The sequence below is a fragment of the Oryctolagus cuniculus genome, chromosome 17 (genome assembly GCF_051225735.1).
Source record: "Oryctolagus cuniculus isolate XC-2025 breed Fujian yellow rabbit chromosome 17, ASM5122573v1, whole genome shotgun sequence".
Classification (NCBI taxonomy): Eukaryota; Metazoa; Chordata; class Mammalia; order Lagomorpha; family Leporidae; genus Oryctolagus; species Oryctolagus cuniculus.
In genome coordinates this window covers 22,867,214-22,891,207 of record NC_142883.1, presented here as the reverse complement: position 1 = coordinate 22,891,207, position 23,994 = coordinate 22,867,214, and the positions used below count along the sequence as shown (strand labels likewise).

Sequence of the window (23,994 nt, the reverse complement as noted above, 5' to 3'; positions counted from 1 at the left end):
TGTGTTCTCCGAGCAGGCTTCAGCACAGAAACATTCAAATACATAGTGAGCAAAGAGAAATAAATGGATAGAACAAAAAGCTAAACTCTAGAAATTCAAGTAGGGGAAAGCCAAATGAAGTATTTCTTTCATACTGGCCTTAAAAGTTAAAAACGTGGACTTTGCTACCATAACTGGACTTATGTTTAACTTACCATTTATTATCAACTGGATGTGACCCCATAATTAATGGTGCAATTGGGAGTTTGTACATAGCAGATGTTCCTTCTATTGTCACTGATGCATTCATGCCCAAAGACCGAGGAACTAGGAAAAGAAAAAGTGTATTCTTTACCACAATGTGGGAATCACAACATATTAATAAATAGGATGGGGAGCCGGCACTGTGGCGCAGTGGGTTAATCCTCTGCCTGCGGTGCCGGCATCCCATATGGGCGTCAGTTCTAGTCCCAGCTGCTCTTCTTCCAATCCAGCTCTCTGCTATGGCCTGGGAAAGCAGTGGAAGATGGCCCAAGTCTTTGGGCCCCTGGCACCCACGTGGGAGACCAGGAAGAGGCTCCTGGCTTCAGATCGGTGCAGTTCTGGCTGTTGTGGCCATCTGGGGGATGAACCAACAGAAGGAAGACCTTTCTCTTCATCTCGCCCTCTCACTGTCTGTAACTTTACCTCTCAAATAAATACATAAAAATCTTAAAAAAAAAAAAATGGATAGGAACAAGGGTTGTGGCACAGCAGGTTATGTCACTGCCTGCAATGCTGGCATCCCCTATTGGCACTGGTTCAACTCCTGGATATTCCACTTTCCAATTCCCACCAATGCACATTGGAAAGCAGAGAAAGATGGTCCAACTGCTTCAGTCTTTGCCCACACATGGGAGACCCAATAAACAGCTCGTGGCTTTGGTCTTGCACAGGTCAACCATTGCAGTCATCTGGGGAGTGAACCAGTAGATGGAAGATTCTCTCTCTCTCTCTCACTGCCTTTTTTTTTTTTTTTTAATTTTTTTATTTTTTGGACAGGTAGAGTGCACAGTGAGAGACAGAGAGAAAGGTCTTCCTTTTGTCGTTGGTTCACCCTCCAATGGCCGCCGCGGCTGGCGCGCTGCGGCTGGCGCACCGCGCTGATCCGATGGCAGAAACCAGGTACTTATCCTGGTCTCCCATGGGGTGCAGGGCCCAAGGACTTGGGCCATCCTCCACTGCACTCCCTGGCCACAGCAGAGAGCTGGCCTGGAAGAGGGGCAACCGGGACAGAATCCGGTGCCCCGACCGGGACTAGAACCCGGTGTGCCGGCGCCGCAAGGCGGAGGATTAGCCTAGTGAGCCGCGGCGCCGGCTGTCTCTCACTGCCTTTCAAATACATCTTTCAAAAAAACAAAAATGTCTTCATAACACAGAAATGCTTGAAGATACCCTTTTTTTAAAAGATTTTATTTATTTATTTGACAGGTAGAGTTACAGACAGTGAAAGAAAGAGACAGAGAAAGGTCTTCCTCCCATTGGTTCACTCCTCAAATGGCCTCAAGCCGGAGCTGTGCCTATCCAAAGCCAGGAGCCAGGTGCTTCTTCCTGGTCTCCCATGTGGGTACAGGGGCCCAAGCAACCGGGCCATCTTCCACTGCTCTCCGAAGCCACAGCAGAGAGCTGGACCGGAAGAGGAGCAACCAGGACTAGAACCGGCACCCATATGGGATGCCAGCACCGCAGGCGGGAGGATTAACCTAGTGCACCATGGCACTGGCCCCAATACCTTTCTTTAATAAAAAATGATTTGTTCATTATTTGAAAGGCACAGTTACAGAGAAGCAGAGGCAGAGGCAGAGAGAGAGAGAGAGATCTTTCATCCATTGGTTCACTCCCCAAATGGCCACAACGGTCGGAGCTGTGCTGATCTGAAGCCAGGAGCCAGGAGCTTCTTCCAGGTCTCCCACGCAGGTGCAGGGGACCAAGCACCTGGGCCATCTTCCACTGCTTTCCCAGGCCATAGCAGAGAGCTGGATCAGAAGTGGAGCAGCCAGGACTTGAATCAGCGTCCATATGAGAATGCCAGCACTGCAGCGTCAGCCTCACCTGCTATGCTGGAGCGCCGGCCCCTATCTATTCATTTGTTACAAAGTTCTTATTAAGCTACTGTGATGAACATGTATATGTTCTGTTGTTTTTCTTTTTTTTAAGATGTATTTAGGGGCCGGCGCTGTGGCATAGCAGGTAAAGCCACTGCTGCAGTGCTGGCATCTCATATGGGCACCAGTTCAAGTCCTGGCTGCTCCACTTCTGATCCAGCTCTCTGCTATGGCCTGGGAAAGCAGTAGAAGATGGCCCAAGTCCTTCGTGAAGAAGCTCCTGGCTTGGTGACCATATAGCCCAATCACCAGTCTCAGCTCTACCCCCATTCTAATGGGATTCACTGTGCCTACCTCCCTGAGCACTCCCTGTCAAAGTTTTAAGAGGACTTGTTCCTGAAAACGTGGTTTCTATCTCCTGTTCTCTCGGTCTCTTGGGAAAAAAAAAAAAAAAAAAAGAGGAGGAGAAGAAGAAGGAGGAGAGGAGGAGGAGGAGAAGAGGAGGAGGGGAGAAGGAGGGGAGGAGGATAGCAGGAGGGGAGGGGGAGGGGAGGGGGGAGGAGAAGTGGGGAGGAGGAGGGGAGGAGAAGAAGAGGAGGGGAGAAGGAGGAGGGGAGGGGGGAGGAGGGGAGAAGGAGGGGGGAGGAGGAGGAGGTGAGGGGGGAGCAGGAGGAGGAGGTGAGGGGGGAGCAGGAGGAGGAGGAGGGGGGAGCAGGAGGAGGAGGGGAGGAGAAGAGGAGAGGAAGAAGGGAAGAGGAGGAGGAGAGGAGGAGGGGAGGAGGAGGAGGGGAAGAGGAGAGGAGGAAGGGAAGAGGAGGAGGGGAGGAGGAGGGGGGGAGGAGAGGAGGAGGGGGGAGGAGGGGAAGAGGAGAGGAGGAAAGGAAGAGGAGGAGGGGAGGAGGAGGGGGGGAGGAGAGGGGGGGGAGGAGGGGAGGAGGAGGAGGGGAAGAGGACAGGAGGAAGGGAAGAGGAGGATGGGAGGATGGGAGGAGGGGGGAGGAGAGAAGGAGGGGGGGAGGAGAGAAGGAGGAGGGGAGGAGGGGAGGGGGAGGAGAGGAGAGGAGGGGAGGGGGAGGAGGAGAAGCAGCAGCAGCAGCAGCAGCAGAAGAAGAAAAGTCCAGTAGCCAGGACAAGTACTGGCACTTATATGGGATGCCAGCATCACAGGCCGTGTGGCTTAACCTGCTGCACAACAGGTTGGAATGCCATCCCCTGTATATGTGTTTTCATACAGATATGTATATTTGCATTTGTTATGGATGTAAATATGTGTGTGTTATATCAAGTGCAAATAGTAAGGACAGTAAACTCATTAAGGGGTAGCAAAACAGAAATTACAGGTACACTGGACATTCAGACTTTTTAAATATTTTTAAAACACTGAAGGAATGCCAGCACTGTGGCACAGCTGGTTAAATTTCATCTTGGGATGCTGACGTCCCATATCAGAGTACTGTTTCGAGTCCTAACTATACTGCTTCTAACCCAGCTTTCTGCTAATGTACTTGGAGAGGCAGCAGAACAAGTACTCGAGCCCCTGCTACCCATGTAGACTACCACGAAGGAGTTACTGGCTCCTGGCTTTTGCCTGACCCAGGCCTGAGTGTTGTAGCATTTGGGGACTGAACTGGTGGATGGAAAAACGATCAATCTCTATTTTTTTGTTTATATATTTAATTTATACAAGCTTCATATATTTCCTTTATATCATTTAGGAACAAAGTGGACTTCCCCCCCACCCTCCCTCCCTCCAACCCACACTCTAACCCTTCCTCCTCCCCCTCCCTCTCAGATTCTCACTCTTAATTTTTACAATGATCTTTTTTCAATACACTTAATGATTGTTTAGTTAATCCTACCCTAAGTAAAGGAGTTCAACAAATAGCATGAAGAGAAAACAAAACACTGTTCCTATGAAAGAGACATGGCTAAAAACAATCACTGATTCTCAAAATGTCTATTTCACTCCAATACATGATATTTCAGGTACTCTATTAGTTACCTCAAATCAGGAAAAACAAAAGGTATCTACCTTTTTGGGATCTCTGTCTTTCAAATAAATATTAAAAACGAACAATGATGGGCCGGCGCCGTGGCTCAATAGGCTAATCCTCCACCTTGCGGCGCCGGCACACCGGGTTCTAGTCCCGGTCGGGGCGCCGGATTCTGTCCCGGTTGCCCCTCTTCCAGGCCAGCCCTCTGCTGTGGCCAGGGAGTGCAGTGGAGGATGGCCCAGGTGCTTGGGCCCTGCACCCCATGGGAGACCAGGAAAAGCACCTGGATCCTGGCTCCTGCCAACGGATCAGCGCGGTGCGCCAGCTGCAGCAGCGGCCATTGGAGGGTGAACCAACGGCAAAGGAAGACCTGTCTCTCTCTGTCTCTCTCTCTCACTGTCCACTCTGCCTGTCAAAAAAAAAAACAAAAAACAAAAAACAACAACAACAAAAAAAAACGAACAATGAGGAGCTGACACTTGGCCTAGAGGTTAACACAACCACATTCCACAATGAAGTAGCTGCGTTCAAGTCCACATTCCACTCCTGATTCTAGATTCTTACTAATGTAGACCCTGGGAGGCAGCAGTAATGGCTCAAGTAGGTGAGTCCCTGCCACTCACAGGAGGCCTGGATTGAATTTCCATCTCCCAGCTCCAGCAACAGGCTTCTGCAGGAATCTGGGTGGTGAGCTAGCAGACACATGCTCCCTTTCTCACTTTACCTCATTAAAAAAGTAAAAATCTGAAAACAGCATTAATTTCTTTAAAGTCTTACCATTATTCTCATGTAAAATGATAGGAGATGCAGTCTTATCATCCAGCAGGTCAGAGGGAGAGGCATAGTACTTCATGTTCATTAAATGACCTATGAAAAATGAAACTCATCATTGTAGCTTTATAAATAAATTTTAAATAAAGGGAAACTTCACGTTTCTATAGACCTATAAACTAGAAAACAGTTCGACTGATATGAGGAGTCATGCTCCAAAGCAGTTTATAAAATACTACAGAAGATTAAGTATTGATTCTGGGAGCCATAAATTACTTTGCACAACTGAAAAAGAAATGAGTGACTGTTCATACTTGAGAAATCATTACAAAATACACAAATGACTAACAGTGTTCACCCTCTGTTTATATCTTTATAAACCAAGATAAACTTAAAAGTAATAACCCGGGCCTGGCATTCTGGCATAGCGGGTTAAGCCGCCACGTGCAATGCCGGCATCCCATATAGGTGGCAGTTGGAGCCCCAGCTGCTCCACTTCCAATCCAGCTCTCTGCTATGGCCTGGGAAAGCAGCAGAAGATGGCCGAGGTCCTTGGGCCCCTGCATCCAGTTGGGATACCTGGAAGAAGTTCCTGGTTCCATGATTCAGATTGGCTCAGCTCTGGCCATTGTGGCCATTTGGGGAGTGAACCAGCAGATGGAAGCTCTCTCTCTGCCTCTGCTTCTGTAACTCTGCCTTTCAAATAAATAACCGTTTAAAAAAATGACCCTACAACTAAAATTAGACATTTTCTAGATAATCAAAATAGGATCACATACCCCCACTCCTTGGAGTAAGATAGCCAACACTTCCATGAAGAATCTTATCCAAGGGCCCAGCATTAGTGGCTTTCCTGCAAGATAAAACATCTATGTTTGGCTTGCATATTTAAGCCCTGAAGGTCTCAGTGCAAGGTGTGATACTGAATTCAGTTCTTGGAAGTCTTATTAATACTATCATAATGGTAATGGCTTTGTTCTGCAATAAGACATATAGCAAGAGTATTTCATTTTCAAAATAAAGGTATATCCAAGTACCAGTATGTAATATGGTGAGCAAAAATTACAGCTATTATGTATGAGATAGGAGTTCAACACTGACAAATTTTCCAATAAAACTTATGAAATAATAACCAGCAATTTAGCAATGTCATACTCAGAAGATAGAATGCAGTCCTCATCTCAGAAGGAAAGAAGATGACTGTGATATTTGATACACTGGGTGAGTGTTGTGACAGAGTTAAGCTGTCACTTGGGATGCCCGCAATGTCAGAGTGCTGGTTTGAATCCTGGCTGATCTGCTCCTGATTCTAGCTTCCTGCTAATGCATACCCAGGGAGGCAGCAGGTGATGGCTCATGTATGTGAGTCCCTGACACCCCTGTGGGAGACCTGGATGGAGTTCATGGCTCCTGGCTTAAGTCTGGCCCAGCCCCAGTTGTGGCAGAGATTTGGGGAGTGAATCAGTGGATGGAAGATCTCTCTCTGTCACTCTGCCTCTCAAATAAATAAATAAATGTCTTTAAACAAAACAGAAAAAGATGTGTAAAGAGATACATAAATTGTATACAACTACATATAATATAGCAAAATATACAACTATAACATAGATGTATTAATTAGGACCTTAACAAGCCCTGGGTGAAAAACCAAGAGTCACACAGAATTGACTCTTTGGTCATTCTTACCAGTACATAATTGCCATTTTAGATAGATCTTGTTCCAAAGATTGGAGAGCCAAGTACATTTTAGTCTTCAGTTTACTGGAGAGTAGATGAGAATATGAGTTAAAAAATAGACATACATACACACATAAAAATTGATATAGACACCTAGAGGACAAATCTATACTGGAGGCAACAAAAATATTTTTTAAAAGAATCATCTTTAGCAGCTGGTATTGTGGCACAGTAGATTAAACTACCACTTGTGATGCCAGCATCCCATATGAGTGCCAGTTCAAGGCCTGGCTGCTCCACTTTCAATCCAGCGTCCTACTAATGCAACTGGGAAAGCAGTAGAAGATAGCCCAAGTACTTGGGCCCCTACCACCCATGTGGGAGACTCATATGGAGTTCCTAGCTCCTGGCTTCAGCCTGACCCAGCCCTGTTTGTTGTAGCCATTTGGGGTATGAACCAACAGATGGAAGACCTCTCTCTTGCTTTCTGTCTCTCATTCTCTCTGTCACTCTGCTTTTCAAATAAATAAATCTTCAACATCAAAAAAACAATCAACTTTAAAATGTTAAAACAGTAATTTTTATCACTATCAAAGCTTATTTTTATTTGTTTACAAGAACCAAAGAATTTAACAGGATCCCACATAGGTTAAAAATAAAAATGAGGCGCCAGCATTGTAGTATAGTGGTTTAAGGCTCCATAAGCACCAGTTCAAATCTTGGCTGCTCCTCTTCTGATCCACCTCCCTGCTAATGTGCCTGAGTGGAAGATGGACCAAGAGTTTAGGCAGACCCATAGGCTCCTGGCTTTAGCCTGGCCTAGTCCTGGCCATTGCAACCATTTGGTGAGTGATCCAGTGAATGGAAGATCTCTCTCTCTATCTCTCCCTCTCAAGCTGTACCTCTGCTTTTCAAATAGAGAAAATAAAAATCTAAAAAAATAATAATAAAAAGTCAGAAGCTAAGCTATGGATTCTAAGATGAGAAGGAATCAATAATGACATGTGGCACAAGAGCTGGCAAATTTCTAAACACAAAATGGTTTATGAACTGATTCTAATTTTTCCAAAACATAAAAAATAAATAAATAACAAAAATACTTACTTGTCTCCTGGAAGGTTATACAGGTTAACAAGACCCTTAAGGTGTTTAGAAAATTCATCAAAATTTTTTTCCCTATAGGAGTTCAGGAAAGAGGAGGAAAGGGAGAATATACAATTACTACTCAATCTTACAACAAAGCACCAAAAATCATGGCTATACAAAACCATTTTAAATAATTTGCTGTAATCTTCACCCCCCCCCACCACGCAAAAGAAAAAAAAAAGTTTTCCAGAGTCAATCAAAACCAGCAAAAGAAAAGAAAATATTTTCTTTTTCCTCTGCCTCATTCTTCTGGAGAAGATGCTAACAAATAGCATAAAAGTCAAAAGGAATAGACAGTAAAAACATCTGTGATTTATATGTATAAAAATTAGCTCCTAAATAATGAAATCTAATTTAAGTGAATCACTTTCTTTGCCACTTAATACACTGTTGAGATTAGGTTTTGATAGGAAATTAAACTTTGAATTTTAAAAGGAATAAGAAGTAAATAAACTAGACTGTACATCTGCAAGTATGAGACATGTAAATACAGAGGTGAGAAGGAAACAAATAGGGGGGAGACAAAAAAGGGGAGTAGATACTCAGGAGGGAAATCACATAGTCCAAAATGTTCCTAACGTCATATATGTCCCAAGGAAAAAGAAACAGTACAACCATGATCTCTGGTTCTCTATGACCCAACATTCAGGTTTGGATTCTTGGTCCAATAAGCTTTTATGGGTAGCTTTAGATTATAAACAGTTCTCAATGTCTTCACCTTTTCTCAAACTTAAAAAAAATGTATCTGAAAAGCTAAACTGTGACAATGTCAAATGCTTTATCAGACACTGGTGAGCATTAATTCAGCACTTAGAGCCCATACTGCTATGAAGACAGTAAAAAGAAAGAATAAGAGAATAATATGTATGTACATCAAAAGGTTCACGGAAAGTGCATATTATGATATGCATAATACACATGGGATCTCCACCTATATGACCTCAGCAATAGGTTCTCAATGATTCTCAAGGTAGCACATTCCATCCCTTACCATCAAATGAGTAAGCTTTCATCGTTATGCACCAAAATAAAATTACTTATTATTTAATTCCACTTTCTGTGAAGTCTTTGAGGTACATGTAGGTATGCCCTACCTCTATATTACCATCTATACTAAAAACTAAAAAGTATTAGGTAAAGGTTAACAATCTTCCTGAGAATCCCATTTTCAAACAAACTTACAAGTTAACTTTACAACACTATCAGTTCATAGTGAAGCCAGAAATATTGGCTCTGCTTGGAGTATTCTGGTAATACAGCTTTGATAATTTATCGATCTAACAAAAATCATATAAAGCGTATTTTACAGTGCATTAGTTTTTGGAAGCTAGCTCAAATCTGGTGTACTTGTGTATATAAGCACATGACACTGCTGACTGAGAAGGCTATGTATACACATCTCTTCATTGTCAGTACTCTAAGATACCCTTCCCTTCACCATAAGGTATATGAGAACTTAACCATAAAACAAAGCTAACATGGTGACTTTCTTAAATTCCCAGAAGGTCTTAATTCTGGGTTTAAATTTAAGCAGAAAAATTTCTACTCAATTCAAAGGAAAGACAAGTTAGTGGAAAAAAGCTACCAACTGCCAAAAAGAGACACTCATCAAGTCTAGCACTTTTATTATGACAGGATTTATAATATATACTCCTTGAAGATAAAACAATTTTTCTCAAAATATGAATCACAGTTCCTTTTATGATACAGATTCAGTCTTCTCAAGTCTGTTCTGTTCAATTACTGGGTCTTAATTATTTTTATAAAACAGAATTCCTAAGACCACTAGATCAGTAGTTCTGAGGCAGTAGTGATCCAACTAACTCCCTCACCCAGGGAACATTTGACAATGCCTGGAGATACTTTTTGATTACAACTAAAGATACTGCTGACAACTAGTGGTCAGAGATGCTGTTATATTTCCTAGAATGCACCAGGCAACACTCTAAACCCAAGAATTTTCTAATCCAAACTGTCAACATTATCAAGGTTGAGATTTCCAGGATAGACCAAGTGGGGTAAAAAAAAATCATGTTAAGTCACCTCTGAAAGTGAACAAATACGGGCCAGCACTGTGGTGTAACAGGTTAATGCCCTAGCCTGAGGCACCGGCATCACATATGGGTGCCAGTTTGAGACCCGGCTGCTCCACTTCCGATCCAGCTCTCTGCTATGGCCTGGGAGAGCACTGGAAGATGGCCCATGTCCTTGGGCCCCCGCACCCACGTGGGAGACCAGGAGGAAGCTATTGTTTCCTGCCTTTGGATCAGCCCAGCTCGGCCGTTGTGGCCATTTGAGGAGTGAATCAATGGATGGAAGACCTCTTTGTCTCTCCTCTCTTTCTGTGTTACGCTGACTTTCAAAAAAAAATTTGTGTCATTTCTCTTAAAAAAAAAAAAAAAAGCGAACAAGTAGAGTCTGAAAAACCTTGGCCCAAGAAAATAAAACTGTTCCTGAGGGAGATAATTTCTAATCAGTCTCAAAACATTTTAATGACTAGCACTATATGTCAATATCAAAGAACATTAATGTTATTTGCTCACCTTAACTGCTGTACAAGCTCTGGGCAGCTCTGAAATCAAAGAAGTTCTGTTAAAACATTAAATTACTTCAACAACTTTGAAGACATCAACAGTTTTTCTTTATTAATAGCACATGCTTTATAACAAAAACATTAAAACTACAGAAGGTCCTTAAATGAAGATACCAAAAAAGCATCTTCTTCCTAATTGGTAAACCATGGGGTTGGGGTGAGAAATTAAAAATCAAAAGATATGCAAAAGTTTATAAAGAATCAACTTTCAATAGCTTGTTTAAAACATTACAAACTCTCTTTAATGGCACCCCTGAAATTCATATCAAACTGTCTGGTTACACACAATTTACAGTCATCTCTATGACAGGATTTTTTCAGATTATGTGTCCTTCTTGATTATAATCTCTTTGAGGATGGGAACCCTAAGATTTATTTCTGTACTCTGAGCACCTATTATTCAATTGCGGCTCACATTTGTCGATATGAAATGAAAAGGGTTCCTCTGGTGTTTTCATTTATGAAAGCCCTTGGATGATGTTACAGATGGACCCAAGTTACTGCAAATTTCATTCTACAGCTATTGATGCTGTAGCCCATCACATCATCTCTACAGTGGCTCACAAAAAAACTAAGCCCAAGATATTTAAGCCCCAACAATTCATTTTTAAATAAATGTTCCTATTAAACCCCACAGATTTCAGTGAAATATCAACACATACCACAGGATTCTCCCCATGGTGAGCCACTTTTACATCACAAAGCTGTCCTGCAGGATCTAACTGCACTTCCACATAGAACATATCTGACGTGATGTAACATTCAGTGCCACTGGCACTGAGATGAGAGCCCAGTCTAGCAGGAACAAATCAAAACAAAAATTAATAGAAGACACATAAATAAAGCCACCCAAAGTTAACACTAAGCTAAACATTTCTGCTTACAGAGACTACTTACCCATTTTGTCTTGCTATAGACTCCAAACGATCAGTCATTGCTGGTAAAGACGTTACTATGAAAAGGTGAAAAAATAAATCATAAAGAATGCTCCAAATAACTTAAACAGTATTCTTCAAAGAAGGAAATACCCTACAAAGTATATTCATCCTTCAAAAGCCATAAACATATCAGTAATTCAAATGCTTGTAATCTGTACAAAGTTCACTGGTAAGGCTTAGCTCTGGCCCATATATTAATAAGGGTATAAAAATCTATTTGAAAAATTATCAGATCTTACTCCTTTCCTTTTTTCACAACTCATTATTTGAAACAAGCAGTCTGTAACTTAAAGAAGACACATTTATCTGGTAATTCTAGAATAAAGAAGATTAATTTCTAAACCAACAAAACAAATAATATTCACAGCAGCATTATTCACAATTGTCATAAGACAGAAACAGGGGCGGGCATTTGTCCTAGCAATTAAGATGCCATTTGGCATGCCCACATTCCATAGTTGAGTGCCTGGGTTCAAATCCCAGTTCTGCTCCCAATTCCAGCTTCCTGCTAATGAGTACCCTGGGAAGCAGCAGATGACCGTTAGAGTTGTTGAGTCTCTGCCACCCATGTGAGAGACCCAGACTTAATTCCAAGTTCCTGGCTTCGACCTGGCCCACCACAGGTGTTGCAGGTATTTCAGGGGGTAAGTCAGCAGACAGGAGATCTATCTCTCTTTAAAAAAAAAAAAAAAAAGAAATGAAAAAAAATAATGACCCAGATGCCCATTAACAGATGAATGGATAAACAAAATGTGGTACATATATAACAGAATATTATTGGATTTTAAAAAGGAAAGATATTCCAATACATGCTTCAACATGGATGAACCTTGAAGACATGAGGCCAGTTAGGGATAGATATGATTTCACTTATATAGTCAAATTCATAGACAGAAAGAATAGTGGTTGTCAGGGCTGGGTACAGAGTTTCAGTTTGGGAAGAAGAGAAAAGTTCTGGGATAATGGTGATTACAAAAAATGCAAACATACTTAATGCCACTGAACTACATACCTAAAAACAGCTGGAGCTGGGGATGTGGTATAGCGGGTAAAGCTGTTGCTTGCAATGCCAGCATCCTATATAGGCACTGGTTCGTGTCCTAGATGATCCTCTTCTAATCTAGCTCCCTGCTAATGGCCTGGGAAAAGCAGCAGAGGATGTCCCAAGTACTTGGGCCCCTGCCACCCACATGGCTCCTAGCTCCAGCCTGGCCCAGCACAGGCCATTGCAACCATCTGGGGAATGAACCAGCAAATGGAAGATCTCTCTCTCTCTCTCTAACACTTTCAAATAAATAAATTATTCTTAAAAAAAAAAAAAAAAATAGTTGGGGCTGGTGCTGTGGCGTAATGGGTAAAGCTGCCGCCTGCAGTGCCAGCATCCCATATGCACGCCAGTTTGAACCCTAGCTACTCCACTTCCGATCCAGCTCTCTGCTGTGGCCTGGGAGAGCAGTAGAAGATGGCCCAAGTCTTTGGGCCCCTGCGCCCACTTGGGAGACCAAGGACGCTCCTGGCTGCGGATCGGTGCAGCTCCAGCCATTGCAGCCATCTGGGGAATGAACCAGCAGATGGAAGACCTCTCTCTCTCCGCCTCTCCTTCTCTCTGTGTAACTCTGACTTTCAAGTAAAATAAATAAATCTTTAAAAAGAAAATTGTTAAGAAGGTAATTTTAAGGTACATATATATGTTTTACCCCGATTTCAAAAGGAAAATAATATAATACTCAGCTAAATCATGTTCAATTGTGGTGGAACAGGGTGAAATCTGTTTTTGCTTTCATTTTCCCCAAAAAACAGACAGAATTAATCATTATAAATGAGCATGAATAATTAAGCTCATGATTTAAATATTGTTTATTTCCTAAGGAACTCTGTCCACAAACTTTACAAAAATATTTTTAGGTAGTTAATATGTCCATCTTCTCAGAGAGAATTAGAAGAGACCATGTGAAGAAAAAACTTTCCTTTGTTATCTTATAGTTATCATTCATCAATTATCTTTAAGTCTCTATCAATCTCCAAAATAAGACAAAAAGGTAAATGCTTCAGGGAGCAAGAATTTAGTCTGGCAGTTAAGACGCTTGTGCTCCACACCAGAGGACCTGGGTTCAACCTCCTGCTCTGGCTCCTGCCAGCCTCCTGCTGATGCAGACCCTGGGAAGCAGCAGCAAGGACTCAAGTAACTGGACTCCTGTACTGATATGGAAGACTGGGACTAAGTTCAAGCTCACAGTTTCGGCATCCCCAGCCGAGGCCAGGCCACTGCATGCTTTTGGGGAGTGAACCAAGGAATAGAAGTTCTCTCTTGCACTTTTCTCTCAAATTAAGTAAGTAAATAAAATAAATTTTTTAACAAAACCAAATGCTTCAAAGGTTTAGGAAGGAGCTCATTTCAAGTCCATAAATGAAAGAAGTGATATTTTGCAAAGAAAGTTGACCTACCTCAATTTATATTTCTAATGTAAGTATAAAAGAATCCCAATTAAAATGGGGGTTTTAAGCAATCAGTGTAATCCTGGTGTTTACAAACCTTTGAGAGCCTTCTGTAATGTCTCCAAACAGCTGACCAAATGCTGATGCCCTCCAGAACTCATCACAACCCTCTTCTCCTGTATCAAGCAGGGAAAACATTTAAGGTAAAAATTAACCAAGCCAACAATGTGTCAGGTAAACATACATATTACCCTGACAGCAATATTTCAGGATACAACATAGACTCTATCAAGTTTACACAATCTTACCTATTATCTGTCCATACAATCAAAGAAAAAAAGTTCACAAACATGAATATATATCCATATCCACATGCATATGAAAGAAAAAGTAATTCCAAGATTTAAAATAAGGTAATTCAGGGAACAATTAGAGAGAATCAAAATATAATAGATGGGCCGGCGCCGCAGCTCAATAGGCTAATCCTCCGCCTGCAGAGCCGGCACACCGGGTTCTAGTCCCGGTTGCCCTCTTCCAGGCCGGCTCTCTGCTGTAGCCCAGGAGTGCAGTGGAGGATGGCCCAAGTGCTTGGGCCCTGCACCCCATGGGAGACCAGGATAAGCACCTGGCTCCTGCCTTCGGATCAGCGCAGTGTGCCGGCCGCAGCATGCTGGCCGCGGGGCCATTGGAGGGTGAACCAGTGGCAAAAGGAAGACCTTTCTCTCTCTCTCTTACTGTCTACTCTACCTGTCCAAAAAAAAAAAAAATATATATATATATATATATATATATAAAATAGATGGAGCTAGTGCTGCGGCATAGCGGGTAAAGCTGCCGCCTACAGTGTCAGCATGCCATATGGGTGCTGGTTCGATTCCCGACTCTTCACTTCCAATCCAGGTCTCGGCTAATGGCCTAAGAAAGCAGTGGAAGACGGCCCATGTCCTTGGACCCCTACATTCGCGTGGGAGACCTGGAAGAAGCTCTTGGCTCCTGATTAGTGAAGCTCTGGCCATTACAGCCAATTGGGGAGTGAACCAGAAGATGGAAGACCTCTCTTCCTCTCTCTCTCTCTACTTCTCCTTCTCTGTGTAACTCTTTCAAATAAATAAATAAATCTTACATAAAAAAATAGATGAGATCTACTTTCTGTAGAAATGACATCTTAACATTTAGACACTTAAAGTGACTCAGGAGACTTGAGAATTACCAAAGCTAACAAGGTAATCTGAATATGAGAAATAGAACCAAACTCTGGTCAAACTAGACTGACCCAAAAACAGACCATTAGGGCCAGCATTGAATAGCAGGTAAAGCTGCTGCCTGCGATATCAGCATCCCATATGGGCACCAGTTCAATTCCCGGCTGCCCTGCTTCTGCTCAGCTCTCTGCTAATGGCCTGGGAAAAATGGCAGAAATGGCCCAAGTAATTGGCCCCTGCACCCACGTAGGAGACAGGGAAGGAACTTCTGGCTCCTGGCTTCAGCCTAGCCCAGCCCCAGCAGTTGCAGCATTTGAGGAGTGAACCAGCATAGGGAAGGTCCGTTGGTCAGTCTGTCTCTCTCTCACTTCTCTCGCTCTCCCCCGCTCTCTCTCTCTAACTCTTTCAAATAAATATATTAATTTTTTAAAAAATCATCTAGTCTAGGAAGGGTACTCTAAAGATCAAAATAGTTACAATGCTTTTTTTCCAGGGAGGTGATTTCTCTCTGAAAACATTCCAATCCCCAGAAACATGAACTGTTTTATGGTACATGAATAGTTTTCTAGGTTTTTCCATGGCCTAAATCAAGGGTGAGGAAATTTTTTTCTGCCAGGAGTCATTTGGATACTTATAACATCATTTGTAGGCCATACAAAATTATCAACTTAAAAATTAGCCTTCTAGGGACCAGTACTGTGGAGTAGCGGGTAAAGCTGCTGCCTGCATTTCCAGCATCCTGTATGGGCACCAGTTCAAGTACCGGCTGCTCCACTTCTGATCCCACTCTCTGCTATGGCCTCAAAAGCAGTGAGGATGGCCCAAGTTCTTGGGCCCCTGCACCCACATGGGAGACCCAGAAGCTCCTGGCTCCTGGCTATGGATTGGCTCAGCTCTAGCCGTTGTGGCCACTTGGGTAGTGAACCAGCAAATGTAAGAGAGAGAGAGAGAGAGAGAGTGTGTGTGTGTGTGTGTGTGTGTCTGCCTCTCTTTCAAATAAATAAATAAATAAATCTTTAAAAAGAAAAATTAGCCTTCTATAGATTTATTGAATTTCAAATCCCATATACGGTTAGCTTGGCAAAGCCAGAACAAATGATTTTGCAAGCCTTATTAAGCCTGTAGGCCAGACATTCCCCACACTTGCTAAATAAATTTATCTCTTTAAATCCACTCCCACAAAAAGAGTATCTGATTTATTACTAATCTGGTTTCCCCTATATTGAATAGAGAAAGGGGTGCTCTGGACAACAAACACCAGTACTTTGTAAACTGGGAAGATAAACCACTTTCGTAAATTAATAGACTGGCTTTCTGTTTTACATGTTAATTCACTGAGATTTGGCCAGTATATCAGTTGCTGGAAAGTCTTTAAAGTCTTGATATACTGAGACAGGCATTGTGGCACAACAGGTTAAGCTGTTGCTTGCCAAGCCAGCATCCCATACTAGGGTGCAGGTTCAAGTCCTGGCTGCTCTGCTTCAAATCCAGCTCCCTGTTGATTGCCTGTAAAGTCAGCAGAACATGGCCAAAGTACTTGGGCCCCTATCAATATGTGAGATATCCAGATAGAGTTCCTGACTCCAAGTTTTGGCCTGGCCAAGATTGGCTGTTGTGGCCACTTAGGGAGTGACCCAGTGAATGGAAGAGCTCTCTCTCTTTCAAACAAATTAAATAATAAATCTTTTCAAAAACAAAAAGTATTGATGGACCAATAAAATTCAGTTTCTCAATCTGTAAAACTGCTAAGCAAGTAAAAGGAGCTACTGACCAAACCTAGATATTGGGGTTCCCCTCAGAGGTACCCCAGCCACCCAGAATCTGTTTCATGGTCTCTCAAATGACAGCATAATTTTTAGAAAATATTTCAAACTGGAATATGGCTGCCTCAGAGTATTTAAAGGACAACTTCTGAAATCTGAAACTGGCAAAGTTATTTTTTTATATAACTTTTTTTTTTTTTTTTTTTTTTTTGACAGGCAGAGTGGACAGTGAGAGAGAGAGAGACAGTGAGAAAGGTCTTCCTTTGCCGTTGGTTCACCCTCCAATGGCCGCCGCGGCCGGTGCGCTGCGGCCGGCGCACCACGCTGATCCGATGGCAGGAGCCAGGAGCCAGGTGCTTTTCCTGGTCTCCCATGGGGTGCAGGGCCCAAGCACCTGGGCCATCCTCCACTGCACTCCCGGGCCACAGCAGAGAGCTGGCCTGGAAGAGGGGCAACCGGGACAGAATCCGGCGCCCCAACCGGGACTAGAACCTGGTGTGCCGGCGCCGCTAGGCGGAGGATTAGCCTAGTGAGCCGCGGCGCCGGCTATATAACATATTTTTAAAAAAAAAGCTTTTTTGTGTAAAAACCTGAGCCAGAAGACACACATGCATTTGCAGAATTTATAGTTACTGAATTCATTTAATATTTACTATCTTACTTTTTCCTTACAACAAAATTATTTGGAAAAACAAACTGCTATTCTGTACTTCCATAATCCAGATAAGGAAACTGAGACTCAGAGAGATTAAATAATCTGTCCAAAGTTACATAGGTAGTAAGAGAGATTAAATAATCTGTCCAAAGTTACATAGGTAGTAAGTATGGAATTAAAACCTAAAATACAGGTCTTTTGATAGAAAATTCAGTTATTCTACTGGTGTTACACTGATAATGATCATTTTAAACACTAATAAATCTAAGCTCAACATACTCTGAATCCAAAATAAAATTTGATAGGGAAGTTGGGGTACTTTAATTGAAGTATAACAAACATACAGAAAAGTGAATAACTCTTAAGAGATCACAAGTGAGCACACTCACCACTGCCAGGTCAAAAACCGGAGTAACCTTTTCCTGCACGATTTTACTACCACTGGAATCATTTGGATGAATTCTTAACATCAGCTCTGCAACATTGAATAATATAACCCCCCTGCACCCTTCTGTCTTGTACTTAACTGCTATTAATTCCAATACTGGTGAATGACTCAGGAAAGAGAAGTAATACTATAGAGAAAGATATTAACAGTGAACAGGTGAAAATCTAAAATTCACTTGTATTAAGAATGAACTGGGGGCCAGCGCCACAGCTCACTTGGCTGATCCTCCGCCTGTGGCGTCAGCACCCCAGGTTCTAGTCCCGGTTGGGGTGCCGGATTCTGTCCCGGTTGCTCCTCTTCCAGTCCAGCTCTCTGCTGTGGCCCGGAAAGGCAGTGGGGGATGGCCCAAGTGCTTGGGCCCAGCACCCGCATGGGAGATCAGGAGGAGGCAGCTGGCTCCTGGCTTCGGATCGGCGCAGCACGCCAGCCGTAGCAGCCACTTGGGGGGTGAACCAACGAAAGGGAAGACCTTTCTCTCTGTCTCTCTCTCACTGTCTAACTCTGCCTGCCCAAAAGAAAAAAAAAAAAAAAAAGAATGAACTGGGGGGCCAGACTATGGTGTAGCAGGTTAAGCTGCCACCTACAGTGCTGGTATCCCATATGGGCGCCAGATCAAGGCCTGGCTGTTCCACTTCCAATCCAGCTCTCTGCTATGGCCTGGGAAAGCAGTGGAAGATGGCCCAAGTCTTTGGGCCCCCTACACCAGCGTGGGAGACCCAGAGGAAGCTCCTGGCTCCTGTCTTCGGATTGATGCAGCTCTAGCCGTTGCTGCCATTTGGAGAATGAACCAGTGGATGGAAGACCTCTCTCTCTCTCTGCGTCTGCCTGTCTGTAACTCTGCCTTTCAAATAAGTAACACCCCCACACACAAAAAAAAAAAAAAAGAAAAAAAAAAACCCAGAATGAATTGGGGGCCAGCCCTGTGATATAGCAGGTTAAAGCCCTGATCTGCAACACCAGCATCCCATGTGTGCGCTGCTTAGAACGCCAGCTGTTCCACTTCTGATCCAGCTCCCTGCTAATGCACCTGGGACAGCAGCAGAGGAGCAGAGGATGGCCCAAGGCATTGGACCTTGCACCCACATGAGAGACCAGGAAGAAGCTCTTGGCTCCTGGCTTCAGATCAGATCAGCTCCGGTCATTGTGGCCACTTAGGGAGTGAACCAATGGACAGAAGACCCCTCTCTCTGTAACTCTTTAAAAAAAAAAAAATTGCAGGGAGCCCACTTTGTGATATAGTGGGTAAGGCCACCATCTGTAATGCTGGCATCCCATTTGGGCACCAGTTTGTGTCCCAGCTGCTCCACTTACAATCCAACTCCCTGATAATGGTCTGGGAAAACAGCAGAAGATGGCCCAAGTGGTTGGGCCCCTGCACCCACATGAGAGACCCAGAAGCTCTTGGCTCCTGGTTTTAGCCTGGCTCAACCCCAGCTGTTGCAGCCATCTGAGGAGTGAACCAGTGGATAGACGATATCTCTCCATCTCTCCCTCTTTTGCTGTATTTATTTTGAATAAATAAATAAAACAAACAAAAAAAAATGAACTGCAGGTGGTCAATATTGTGGCACAGAGGATTAAGCCACTGTTTGCAATGCCAACATCCCTTATCGGAGTGTTGGTTTGAGGCCCAGCTACTCTGCTTCTGATCCAGCTTCCTGCTAATTTCCTCTGAATGCAGCCGGTTATGGTCCAAATACTTGGTCTCCAACTACCTATGAGTAAGATCCAGATGCAGTTCTGGGCTCCTGGCATCAGCCTGGCCTAGTCCTAGCTACTGTGGACATTTGGGGTGTGACCCAGTGGATGCAGGACCTCTCTCTGTCATTCTGCCTTTCAAATAAAATAAAAATATTTTTTAAAGTGATTACAAATCTACTAGTAGTGCTTACTCTACAGATACAATGAAAATAACACATTACAATCAAGGAGCTTAAAAGGAAGCGAAGAATGTCTTCTAATACCAGTCTGCCAAATGCGTCCCTAACAGGCATATTTCTTGGCACCTTTGCTATAAGTACCCACTGGGTACCAAAACTCACAATAAATATAGTTTTATAAATACAGTCAGCCCTTGGTATCTGCAAATCCCACATCTGCACAATCAACCAAATGAAGATTAAAGAGTCAGAAAAAAAAAACAACTTCTTTTATAGCAAACACTTTTTTTCTTGTCATCATTCCCTAAACAACACAATGTAATAACTATTTACATAACATTCCATTTTTATTATAAGTAATCTAGAGATGATTTCTAGTATATAGGAGTATGTGCATAGGTTATATGCAAATGCCATGCCATTTCATAACAGGAACTTGAGCAAATGGGGATTTTGATGTCCACGGGGGATCTTGGAACAATCCCCCTTAGATAACCAGGATGAATGGATAGCTCCTTCCTAGGTAGGTCCCTGAAAAGCTCCAATATATTCCAGTGTTTTATGATAAATAAATCTGAAGACACTATTGTAGCTAATTTGGACACAGGGAGCTTACTTATTATCTAAGTATAACACTTTACCCACTTGCCACAATCCTCACCATGACTTGCCGCACAAGCTTAATGGTTTCACTCCAAGGTCTATTTTGGTTAAATTTTGCATGAAGCCGTTCCAAGAGAGAACTCATCTTACTCAGCTTTTCCGACTCTACGACATAAATCAGAAAACATCATTAGAAACTCCTTTATCAAGACCTCGTTTTTCTTGGAAAAGAAACCCCCACACAGCCGAATCTAAGAATTGGCTAAACTACTTTTCGATATAATTTCTTCAAACCACATAAAGAAAATATTTTTAAAGGTGAGAAGACACATACCTTATGGGTCTGATAAAAGGAACACCATAGGACATTCCATTCAAGGTTTTAATGGGAACCCAAAAAGGAACCGAGTCTAATCATGATTCACGACCATGCCTACAACTTAGTGACAGTCATTTTCATAACATGCCTGAAATTTCTGTATAATATTTATAGAGAGCATACATTTGAACATGGTCTTACAATGGTTAGCTGATTTTCAATGTGAAAATACTTCCTTAATTTTTGGCCATAATTTTAAGAGATTGGTTGATAAGTATGATCAAGAAAACAGACCCTAATTGCCTATCTGATGTTTCATATTTTTCCATATAGCTAAAATTATATGGACAGGGAAGAAATCAATAACCAAAAGATGAATTTCCAACAGAGGTTAAGAGAAAGGCAGAAAGGATCAGCTCCTGAACTAAGAATATGAATGAACCTCTTAAACCCTTCGAGCCTCCCCTAGTTCTTGAACTGCCATGTATGAGCGAAGACCTGTGCTGGGGCCACTGGAAAGGAACACAAGATATGCCTGAGGAGGGCCGGCGCCATGGCTCAATAGGCTAATCCTCCGCCTTGCGGCGCCAGCACACCGGGTTCTAGTCCCGGTTGGGGCGCCGGATTCTGTCCCGGTTGCCCCTCTTCCAGGCCAGCTCTCTGCTGTGGCCCGGGAGTGCATTGGAGGATGGCCCAAGTCCTTGAGCCCTACACCCGCATGGGAGACCAGGTAAAGCACCTGGCTCCTGGCTTCGGATCAGCGCAATGCGCCGGCCGCAGCGTGCCAGCTGCGGCGGCCATTGCAGGGTGAGCCAACGGCAAAAGGAAGACCTCTCTCTCTCTGTCCACTCTGCCTGTTAAAAATAATAATAATAATAATAATAATAATAACAAGATATGCCTGAGGTGACATCTGTGAGGCAGTGTGATCAAGTTAACATGGGAATTACCATTGGTGCAAAAAGAAATGCTCTTAAAAGCAGAGACATTACTACTGAATAGCAAAGAAGGAAAAGTACATAATCAATATGGAGACATTAAAAAAAAAAAACAGACTGTTGACACTGGCACTGAAAAATAAATAGAAGGTCAGAGTTAAGGCAGCAAGATGATCTCAGTCAAGACTCAGACTCCTTCCTTCACGCCTTCATCTTCTGGAAAACTGGTTTGTAGGCTGCTTCAGCCAGCTGATTGCTCTGGGCACATTCCTATTTCCCACTATCAAGCCATTCATTCAAGCACAATTGTATGTGCTGCAGACACAGTAGTAAGCAAACCATACAAAACTCCTGCCTGATGGTGTTTCCACTTTACACCCAAGGGACACACATTTCTTCTCCTTCAAATCACACCCCTTTTTTTTCTTGAGAAGCATTCTGTAAAACGTCCTTAGTCTGAAACTCAAATCAAACATTTTCTGAGCAACTACTATGTGCCAGAGATTATACAGAGATGAATAAGGGAGCCGGTGTTGTAGTATCGCGGGTGAAGTCACCACCTGGGATGCTGACAACTCATATGGGCAAAGGTTCAAGGCCCAGCTGCTCCGCTTCCAATCCAGCTCCCTGATGGTGCACCTGGGACAGCTGCGGAGGATGGCCTCAGAGAGTGGCCCCCTGCACGCATATGGGAGACGCTGGGGAGGCTCCTGGCTTCGGCCTAGCCCAGCTCCAACTATTGCGGTCATTTGGGGAGTGAACCAGCAGGTAGAAGATTTTTCTCTCTCTGTAACTCTGCCTTTCAAATAAATACATCTTTAAAAAAAAAAAAAATGAATAGGGCAGCCCCCTGATCTACAAAGCTCAGAACAAACTGGAAGGATGAACAATGATAATAAAGTAAGCTGTGATTGAAAGTGCAGTGTGGAACTCCAGAGAATCGGAGTAAAAATTTCCATAGAAAAAGTCGTTTTCAACAGTTCTAAATCAGTCCGGCCACCGATGGGAACACTGTGACTTTTAGGAAGTGCAGGCATTTTGTATCCTCAGGACCAAATCACATCATTCACATCAAAATACTCTCCAGTACTTTTAGATACACGGTTCCGTATGGCTGTTTTTAGGCCATTATTCAATGGTCTCTTCCGGAATGAGTTGCAAACAGCTAATATATTCACTCGCCTGATCTTCCACCACTTTAGGCTAAAAGTGCCCAGAAGCCCCAGGTGCTGTCTCTATATAAAAAGGAAATCTTCACCCAAGTTGGGAGCCCCCACCACCCTAAGTCAGCGCTCTATCACCATCAAGGAAGGCATGATGAGCATCTAAGACACACACATCCCGCATCCTGGACTCAGTGCCCCCGCGAAAGCGGCCCCCACGGGGCATCGGCCCCCACCTCCTCGCCCAGATTGGCTGCCCCCAGTTGAGTCCCGCCCCCTCCTTTCCCCCACTGTCACTCACCCTCGGTTTCCCCCTGAGCCTTCATCCTGACGACGGGCAGGGCCTGGGTCCGCCACAAGAGGAGAAGCCCGTTCCTTCCACTAATGGGAGAGCCACGTTAGTTCGGGCTCCCGGGACGCAGGGCACCAACAGTCCCTACTCTTCCCGGGAAGGCTCAGTCTGAAGTCCCCGGTGGCAAGAAGAGAAGGGTGCCTGCGGCCGCCGCCATCTTCCCCAACGGAACTTCCTAAAGCTCGCGAGATAAACCGTGATCCTGCGCGAGAAAGGAAGCGACGGGATACTGAAGTCTCGCGAGAGGTGAATGACGTACTTCCGCGAGATTTCTTCCAAATCCGGCTGTCTCTTAGCTCTTGGGTACTTCGTTCTGAACTTGCGAGCAGGTAGAGTTCGGTTGTTGTACGAAAACTTGCATTTTCATTTTAGCCGTTAGTTTGGAAACTAAACCCACAGAACCCCTTTTTTTTTACAGGCTAGATTTTCAAAGAATACTGGTATCTGAAATGTTTTATCAAATACAGTAGAGTTTCCCTTATATGCTAGATGCAGTAAAACTGTCATAAAAACACTGGCTCTTTGTAACACGACATTTGAAGGCTGCCTAGGACACTTAATTACCATTTTCTAATATTTTTTAAGTTTCAGGAATATTTCTTGAGCAGTTGCAGCAGTTTTGAAAATCTGAAGTGCTTTGGATTAAAATAAACTTGTTCTCAGCAGCAAGTGCATGTTATCACTGTGTCTTGGTGGAAACATGCAGTTTAGCTTGTATCTCCACTGCAGATCACAGTGTGTAGTCTTCTCTCTTGTGTCAATAAATCCTCATGAAGAGAAATCCATAGCAATGCTGGCAAGTGCATGGCCACTGGAGCTTAAAGGCTACTTTTAAAAAGAATTTTCTCATATACATCCTTCAAAAATGCGGCTGGAAAGTAGGATCTTACCTAGTTTTCTGCAAGAATATTAAGCAATGAATTTCTTTTTTATTTTTAAGATTTATTTATTTGAAAGGTAGAGTTACAGAAGCAGAGAGAGAGGTCTCCCATCTGCTGGTTCACTCCCCAAATGTCCACAACTGCTGGACCTAGCCAATCCAAAGCAGGAACC

At 43.3% G+C, this 23,994-nt stretch overlaps 1 protein-coding gene across 16 annotated transcripts in view; it reads right to left on the bottom strand.

Moving 5' to 3' along the window:
* MED1 (mediator complex subunit 1) overlaps nt 1-23,206 on the bottom strand; it is a 40,140-nt gene extending 16,934 nt beyond the window's left edge. For 6 of the 16 annotated variants that reach the window (XR_016224143.1, XR_016224144.1, XM_008271398.5 and 3 more), the window contains exons 1-11: nt 22,891-23,206; nt 20,228-20,334; nt 13,716-13,794; nt 11,142-11,196; nt 10,907-11,039; nt 10,195-10,223; nt 7,610-7,681; nt 6,515-6,589; nt 5,608-5,681; nt 4,835-4,924; nt 195-306 (exon numbers count right to left, since the gene is read on the bottom strand). Coding sequence is in view for 13 of the 16 variants with exons in the window: in XM_008271398.5 (XP_008269620.2) it covers nt 195-306; nt 4,835-4,924; nt 5,608-5,681; nt 6,515-6,589; nt 7,610-7,681; nt 10,195-10,223; nt 10,907-11,039; nt 11,142-11,196; nt 13,716-13,794; nt 20,228-20,334; nt 22,891-22,915 (851 nt within the window). In the remaining 3 variants the exon portion in view is untranslated. The remainder of the gene's footprint in view (nt 1-194; nt 307-4,834; nt 4,925-5,607; nt 5,682-6,514; nt 6,590-7,609; nt 7,682-10,194; nt 10,224-10,906; nt 11,040-11,141; nt 11,197-13,715; nt 13,795-20,227; nt 20,335-22,890) is intronic. The other 10 variants (XM_089318064.1, XM_089318070.1, XM_089318068.1 and 7 more) reach the window with 7 other exon arrangements.
* Nucleotides 23,207-23,994: the final 788 nt, after the last annotated feature.